Source organism: Hippocampus comes, unplaced genomic scaffold (assembly GCF_001891065.2).
Source record: "Hippocampus comes isolate QL1 unplaced genomic scaffold, H_comes_QL1_v1.1 scaffold78, whole genome shotgun sequence".
Lineage (NCBI taxonomy): Eukaryota > Metazoa > Chordata > Actinopteri > Syngnathiformes > Syngnathidae > Hippocampus > Hippocampus comes.
This window is the reverse complement of record NW_017805798.1, coordinates 2,122,929-2,131,509: the sequence shown is the minus strand read 5'-3', so window position 1 is coordinate 2,131,509 and position 8,581 is coordinate 2,122,929. Positions and strand designations below refer to the sequence as shown.

The 8,581-nt window shown below is 41.9% G+C and overlaps 1 protein-coding gene across 1 annotated transcript in view; it reads right to left on the bottom strand.

The window, feature by feature from the left end:
* The window catches only part of LOC109525351 (potassium channel subfamily T member 1-like), an 86,193-nt gene that overhangs the window by 47,843 nt on the left and 29,769 nt on the right, over positions 1–8,581 (bottom strand). The window contains exons 4-16 of the mRNA XM_019885787.1: positions 7,192–7,271; positions 6,249–6,354; positions 6,016–6,081; positions 5,287–5,335; positions 4,805–4,864; positions 3,737–3,811; positions 3,528–3,611; positions 2,642–2,736; positions 1,769–1,949; positions 1,514–1,678; positions 1,276–1,412; positions 492–555; positions 184–292 (exon numbers count right to left, since the gene is read on the bottom strand). Coding sequence (XP_019741346.1) covers positions 184–292; positions 492–555; positions 1,276–1,412; positions 1,514–1,678; positions 1,769–1,949; positions 2,642–2,736; positions 3,528–3,611; positions 3,737–3,811; positions 4,805–4,864; positions 5,287–5,335; positions 6,016–6,081; positions 6,249–6,354; positions 7,192–7,271 — 1,271 coding nt within the window. The remainder of the gene's footprint in view (positions 1–183; positions 293–491; positions 556–1,275; positions 1,413–1,513; positions 1,679–1,768; positions 1,950–2,641; positions 2,737–3,527; positions 3,612–3,736; positions 3,812–4,804; positions 4,865–5,286; positions 5,336–6,015; positions 6,082–6,248; positions 6,355–7,191; positions 7,272–8,581) is intronic.

Below are 8,581 nucleotides of genomic sequence, written 5' to 3'. Positions count from 1 at the left end.
TTTTTTTGTACAGTATATTTGAAAATAATGCCTTTCCAAAATTCCCCAGTTTGACTTCCATCGAAAAGTCCTGAAAACGTGCCAGAAAATGTACCAGAAATGTCCCACTCCACGATGGATTGATTATTTTCTTAAGGTGCCCATAGATTTTTTTTTCCAAAAAGGAAATCTGTAGGTACTTACCGGCAAATTTAACGTGGAATTTGTTTTCTGGCTTGAGAATCTGTACGTAGAGCGGACAGTTAGGAGCAAAGTCCTTTGCGGCCCAAGCCCTCAAAATAGTCTGATGGTCCTGTGGAGGAGAGGCACCCAAGTGAGTTCAACAGAAAACAATCATAAATAATCCAATAACTGCGTCGAGCAATGCTTTCCTCTGAGGTGCAAAGACACTTTTTAACAGTGTGTCGAGGTACAAAAAAATTAAAATAAATAAATTGCTCCATTGTGTGATGTGTCACAGTTTGAGTTTGACAAGTGGTTTTGTGACTTACTGCAGCAGTTCGGTCACCCTCATTCCTGCTGCTGAGGATGAAACAAGCCTCGGCATCGTCCATTCTGAAACAGATGGTTGACAATCATTAACAGCAACTAATTCTATATCACTAAAATGAGATTTCAGTGGTGCCTTGGTTGAACAGTTTAATTAGTCCCGTGATCAAGCTTGCAACTCAAAACACTTTTGCCTCTCAAATCTTTCCACATTAAAATGAATAGAAATGCTATTTATCTGTTCAAACCCTCGCTAAAACAGCAATTTTGTATGGCACTCTACGGTATTGCAATTTATAAAAAATATACACCACAGTAACAACATAATAAAATCAAATGAAAACAATCAAAACAGTTTGTGCATCATGATTTCATTCAACGATTGTGCGACTACTTCTGGTGTGTGTGACTTGACCAACAGGGGGCAGTATTATACATACACGTACATACATGAACCCCGAAAAAAAAACATGACGACTACTGTCACATTATTTCGAGTTTCTGATTTTAAACTGTTGCAGGTTTTGTTATATTAAAAAAAGGAGCACAGGCTTGATACAATGTAGCTTAAGATGAGATGTACCCGACATCTTTTTGATTCACTTGTCTCCTTGAAAAAAACTGTGAATTAACTGTTTTTTTTTTGTTTCTTTTTTAAATTGAAATTGATTGAATCAATCAATCAGTCGATCAATTATAGGTATGTTTCATCCGCAGAGAATTTGATACTTTCAAAGACAAGTTACATGTCAGCGGTGGCTAACGCGGCATCCTTGTAAGACTCACTTGGCCCTCATCAGGTCCTGGTCTTTGAGAGCGGATCCTTGAAGGTAGATGACCCTCTGGGACCACAGCGGTATCTGGAGAATGCGGCGAACCTGAATGTCTATATCGGTGGGACACAGGATCACCACGTAATAATCCTGCAAGACAGACGAAAGTCACGATGCTATAAAAAGAGTAAACACTCATCGAGCAATATGCAAAAAGACAAAGCCCGCTATTCGCTCTCTCTAAACTGTACCTGCAACCTGGGATGAGCATAGAACTCATTGAGGAAATCCATCAGCAGGTCTATCTTCAGCGAGCTGACACACAACACCACATGCTTCTCCGTCTGTGCTCGGTGGCGACTGTAGTTTCCGCCTAATTTCTGGCTCTCCATCCACAGGTACGCAAGCTCTTCAAACTGAAAAACAAAAATACGATTTTAAGGCCGAAAGACACGAAAAAGAACGAAGCAGCGAAGCCCCTCGAGACACCGGTGTTGACTTGCTACCTGCAGCGGGAGCACCACCAGGGCCACGCAGATGAGGATGACCACCAGTAGCTGTGAGGGCCAGATCTGAGGCGTCACATCTCCGTAGCCCACGGTGGAGAAGGTCACGATGCAGAAGTAAAAGGAGTCAAACAGGGTCAGGTGCTTTCCAGCTCTCTCTAGGTGCTGGATGCCACAAGCACTGAAGACAAATGGAACAACACAAATGTGCTCTCAAAAAAATGAGCCGAAGGAAGTTGCTTCTGTAATCAGAATCAAAGTCTCCATGATTGAAGTAGCGACGCCATTTACAAATTGACCGCTTGTATTAATACGATTTTTGGTGATTTAATGTGTGCGATGGGTCAACGCCACTTCAAAGCCGAAAAAAATGTAAAAGTCTACATTGCCGGCTATCGTGTCCCCACAAAGGAAAATAGAATCCGGCAATACCAAAACTAAGGTGAAGAATTAAAAAAAAAAAAAAAAAAACTAAAAACTAAAATATGATTCATACTGCTTGACTGGTTGCAGCTCAAAGAAGAACATATTTAGTATTTGTGTATTCTTATTGAGAGGTAAGATATTGACCGATGTAAAAACCAATTGTGGCAAAGAATGAGGAAACCGATGCAACTGGTGACAAGACATAATTCTGTTTCGAAACTACCCGCTGCTAAATTAATGCAAAAGTATGGATGGGTATATCTGTTTAGCTCCATTAGCGTGATTTAAAGATTTAGACCTAAAGAAAAAGTCAAATGCCAGACATCAAGATATAAATGTCAGACGTTGAAACAGGTTATTTTACTGACAATGTAACAAAATAGCACAGTGAGTTCTCATGACATGCGTAACATTGATGGCGGCGCTCTTGAGTCGATATTCACTCACCCGGTGAAAACCAGACACAGTAAAGTGCAGAAGAGGATGAACACCTGGTTGAACATGGCCGAGTGTGTCCTTTGTATGGCACGGTGGAAGTCATTCTGAGGACACGACACAAGAAGCTAGTTTTCACCGCTCATCTTGACTTGTCCCCCCTCCTGTTACATCAATAGTTGTTGTTCACAGTTGTTCCATGTTAGCATGCTTGAAATCTCGCCACCTGTTCGGCATGGCCTTATTCTGCTTGGCAGCGGTTTACACCAGCTGGCTGACAACCTCACTGGCCGGAAGCGCTTCCTCAGAATCTCATGCCACTTTTTACCTACCTTACATCCTGAATGTGGTAAGTGGATGCTCCACCAGCAAGGTTGAATGTTAAGATTTGGCAACACCTTTTCTTCAACAAATTAATACATATTTTAGGTACGGCCATGATAAACAATTCACTGAGAGGGGGCGGCCATTTTGTCTTGTACTACCACTTGCCGTCGACCCAAAATGACATCACAGTGCCAAAGTGCTCAGGTTGCGGCAGTCACCTGACCAAACCTGTGACCTCTGGATGACCCTGGACGGGTATATGTTTTGGTGTCACCAGAATTTCGTTTCCTACAGACTCTTCTTGCATGAACACAAGTATTCCGAATGTCATTCGGGAGTCACAGAAACGTGGTTACCGTCATAACTTTTGATTTACTCTTTCACTGTTTTGAGATTCTCTCACACCATGGTCAAACAGGACTCGGAAAAGCCTCAGTGTACTCAACCGTTGTAGCACTTGTATGTTTTAAAACATTTTGATTTTTTGTGTATGTTGGGTCATTTTAGGAAACATTCTCAAAATTCAGGGTGAAAGAATGATTTTGTCTCCATATCTCAAATGGATACTTACGATCATGTTTTCCAGCGCTCCTTTGGCTAGCCAGCAGTTTAGAAAAACAGGAACAAATATGTTTCGCAAAGGAGGCCAGAAGATCTGGAAAAAGCACAGGCATAAGGTGAGTCAGTCAATGATGGGGTGTTTTCGTCCACCGATCGAACACAACCATGAGATACCAAACAGATTTAGAGTCGAAAGAAAGGCCCGCGCTCATGACTTACTGTGATAATAAATGGCACTGTATTGATCATCTCCAATATGAAGGATATCTGGAATAGCTGCTCCCAAATGTTGCCCTGTGGAGCAAATTGATGATCGGTAAATAATTGTGGTGCGAGAGTAAAAAAATAAAATAAAATAGAAAAATGTTCCACCTTCTGCTATTTTGCCCAGATTATTTTTCTGTGTAATTATATATACAAACGATCTACACCAAATTACTGAAGATCCATAATAATGATGATGATTACAAAAATACTGAAGTCCACAATAATAAAAAGCTTGGCGACAACTCAAACACCGTGCTAGCCTGACTTAGGCTAGACTATTTAAGCTTTGTCTTTGCGAGCGAATTAAAATTTGAGTAACAAGCACGAGGTGGTTGCGGCAATCTTCTGAATAAGCAGCAGTTTGGCAGGAAGTGAACAATTCTTCAAAGAGGGCCAATGCTTGTTTCAAGCTGTTTTATGCCACAGTTAAAGTTTACTGTCAAACGAAACATAAAACAAAGAAAATTACACATTGCATATTGAACCAAGCCACATCTCTTTGCCTTACAGAGGTACGTTAGATTAATGCCATCACGATGCACAATGCAACATCAGTACTGTGGTACTTATAATCCTTAGGGAAATGGCTATTTAAACACTAACGGCACAGCAACACATGTAGATATACAACACAATAACTTTACACAAGAATAAAATTCACACAGGAATATCTATTCTTTATCCACCGCTAAAACCAATTTACTGCAGCTTACTGAGCTGTTGCGACGCTTATTTTTGATTATTCTGTTTCACTGGAGAAAGAGGATTTAACAGTAGATGCAAGTGTCTTGAATTCGGAGTCTGGTCACAAAATGAATTAAACTCATAAGTCAAGCCCCGCTGTGCTCAATGTGCACAAGTAAAGATCAGAAGTCAGTGAATCAACTTGTCATTGCCAAATTTGAATCTGACATGATGTCTTGGTACGAGGTTTTTAATTGTAGCCGCGGTAAACGGCTAAACAAACTTGGGGGCAGGCATTAAGACACGTTTGGAAGCCGCAAACTGTTCTTTCTTTACCTTGTAGCTGAGATATGTGATCAGCATGGTCTCCAAGAAACTGATTAAAGCCACTGTCACCTGAAGTGCAACAGAAGAAGAGTTCAGTGAAACTTTGGAATTAAAGAAATGTGTTGTGCTGTGTGTGTGTGTATGTAAAAGCCACGTAACACAAACACAAGTCAGAGAAGATCAAAATTGAATATGATAAAATAAATGCCTCCATCCATTTACTTAAGTGCTTGTCCTCATTAGGGTTAGAGGTGAGCTGGAGCCGATCCCAGCTGGCTTATCGCCAGCCAATCGCAGAGCACATTTAGACAAACAAACATTTATGCTCACAGTCAAACTTATGGGCCATTTAGAATCTTCAGTGAACCTAAAATGAATGCGCAGGAAGGCCGATTTGAAGTCCTAAACTCAGAACTGTGAGGCAAAAATGCTAACCACTGACACAGCGTGCTAATCTTGACAAATCACATGAAAAAAATGTATACACTCACCTGTATTGCCCACAATGGATCAGGTCTCGTCACCCATAAAATCAACTTCCTTTTAAAAAGTACGAGTCCATTAGTGCAAGATACTAGACATGCAGTACATCTTAATGCTGAGCGATGACAACCACTTGATGACATGCAGGTATCTTTTTTTTTGAACCATGTGAACAACGAAAGTGAGGAAGTGGATGATGTTCATTGAAATAAAGCTTGAAATCAAAATCAATGTGAGTGATGTGTGCCTGGCAAGACTGTTACATGGGTTGTACTTCTACACATTATAATGAGGCGTAAAGAGTGAATCAAGGCCAACCAAGGGTGTTAAATAATTTCTAAGTTGTCTATGAAAATCCAAAGAAGTTGCTGAAAGTGGGGAAACTGTGGCGGGAAAGGGGAAAAAAGCGGATAGAGGTCAGTGGAAGTGAGGTTTCTGTATGTTTTATACTGCCTCCTGGTGGCCAAGGGAATGCACATGAAACATGCTCACTGAATTAATGCATGAATTCATGATAAATAAATAAATAAATAAATAAATAAATAAATAAATAAATAAATAAATAAATAAATAAATAACAAAAAAATAAAATAAAATCACCCACAATTTTTTTTTCGGATGGGGGCGCTGGAGAGAATTAATAGGATTTGTATTTATTTTGTTGATTTGTGAAATAGAATGAATTAAACTCAATAGTCAAGGTACCACTGTATGTTGCAGTAGACGGGTGAACGTACCAGTTGATTTCTGGTGACTCCGCTGCCGAATTTGGCCAGCTGGCATTTCGAATGATTGCACTGTGACTAGAAAAAAAAAAGAAAAAGAGCATGAATACATGACTCACATCAAATATGACCAGGAGTTAATGTGCACTTCTTTAATTCATCTGCTTGATCATACAAAATGTCCCTTTTGTCCAGTCAAATCCATCAGTATAAAGAGGTGATGAATGAACTTTGGTGACCCTCACCATGGGTTTCCATGAGTCTCCTTGGGGTCGTCTAGGGTGACTCTCACGGTGTAGAGGACGCAGGTGAGGATCTTCAGGGAGAAGTTGAACAGGCGGATCCTCAAGCCTGTGGAAACGCAAAAACACTTGACCGTGCACAACATATGTCCGCTTTAAGCATGCGTCCACTACATTTCCACCTTTATGGGCTCAGCGTTGTTATTTTGTGGTGAGGTGTGGATAATAGAACTTCCCACTGTTCTCGCATTCCGTCACCACTAATTTCCATCAGGAGATTAGCTTTCATATCCTAAAAGAATAGCACGACATAACTTTCACTGTTAAACAAATTCAGTGATTGATGACGATTAATCAGAAAGTGGGCGGCAGTGGCTTTTGCTGACCAGATGGCGGTGCCAGCTGTGTTGCCCGATTGCTGAGGCAAGGCTGGCGTCGATGTTTACTCATTGCGTGCCAGCCATTTTCAGAACCTTCTTTACCTTCCCACGTGAATAAAAAAAAAAAAAAAAAACGTACCTGGGATTGAGTGCCTGGATTCTTGAAAAACATGAAAAAACGTTCTCGGCATTCAATGAGTTTTAAAATGATTTGGCAGCGGCTGAGCATCGATCGGTAACAATGTGGCCCCGCAGCAAACAATGACATTTTCATTAAATTCTGTCGCCTTTTGTGGAAGGGCTCCATTAATGGAGCGGATCCTGAGAGCTTTACCGAAGGACAACCGGTGTGAGAGATGTTTTGATCCTTTGTTTGTTTCATTTCCTCATTAGAACAATTTGCCACCCTTCCTCTCAACAACGAATTATAGCCACAATATGAGGCCTAATGTAATTATCAAAAGCCCAAGTGAGACAGAGATTGGATGCTTCATCATCGAGCGAATATGCACTGTGAGCCTTCAACCATTTGCTTTGCCGGATATTGCGTTGGCTGCTCTACTTACTTGACCTTTGGTTTTTGATGAAGAAAAGCTTCAGCCTCTCCTTAAAGGTGTTTTCGTTCACGTAGAACTCCACCTGCACCCTGTCGGGAGACCAATCGCATCTTATCTGAAATGTTCATATTTCATATTCACGTTTGAAAGCAAAGTGCGGTGGTCTTCGAAAGAGACAAGCAGTTCACGCTTTGATTTGGTGAGCGCTCATGTCACGTTGTTTATGAGTACACATACGTACAGTAGGCGTCAGTGCATCCTGCCATCTTCAAACTGACACAAAGGTGGTTTCTTACAACCGTTTTGGATCCGAAACAGCCCAATTTGGCAAAGAGAAGGCGCGCAAGTGCAAAAAATATCATTGTTATTCAGAACATATTCATTTTCAAGACTTGTAGTAAGAGTTTATATCCATCCATCCATTATCTGAACCGCTTTATCCTCACGAGTATCGCCGGTGTGCTGGAACCGATCCCAGCTGTCTTCAAGCAATGGGCGAGGTGCACCCTGAACTAGTTGCCAGCCAATCGCAGGGCACACAGAGACGAACAACCATCTACGCTCACACTCAATTAGGGACAATTTAGGGTGCGCCATTGACCTGCCATGCATGTTTTTGGAATGTGGGAGGAAACCAGAGTACCCGGAGAAAACCCACATGGGCACAGGGAGAACAGCAAACTCCACACAGGAAGGCCACAGCCAGAATCGAACCCAGGACCTCTCCACTGCGAGGCGGATGTGCTAAGCAGTCGCCCACCGTTGCCGCCCGAGTGCACATTTACGAGGAAATTTAAAAACTATAGAAAGCAGATTTGCAGATCGCACTTTTGTTTCAACGGCAGTGGAGTACTCGGCAGAATACTACTTCCTGGAGGAGTGGTATCCAAGAGCGGCAGCTCCATTTCCCAAAGATGATGTCACGCTCTTCGTATTTAGACCACAAACTATGCTCAGAGTGAATCAACAGCCTCCTTGATCAATGCAGCCGACTTGTACGCTCCATTTTGCTGATTGATGATTACTTAACTTTCACATTGAAATGAACAGAAATTTCAGTGATCAAGAAATTGATGATTTTACTTATCCCTCTGTGCTGGAACCGATCCCAGCTGTCTTCAAGCAATGGGCGAGGTGCACCCTGAACTAGTTGCCAGCCAATCGCAGGGCACACAGAGACGAACAACCATCTACGCTCACACTCAATTAGGGACAATTTAGGGTGCGCCATTGACCTGCCATGCATGTTTTTGGAATGTGGGAGGAAACCAGAGTACCCGGAGAAAACCCACATGGGCACAGGGAGAACAGCAAACTCCACACAGGAAGGCCACAGCCAGAATCGAACCCAGGACCTCTCCACTGCGAGGCGGATGTGCTAAGCAGTCGCCCACCATTG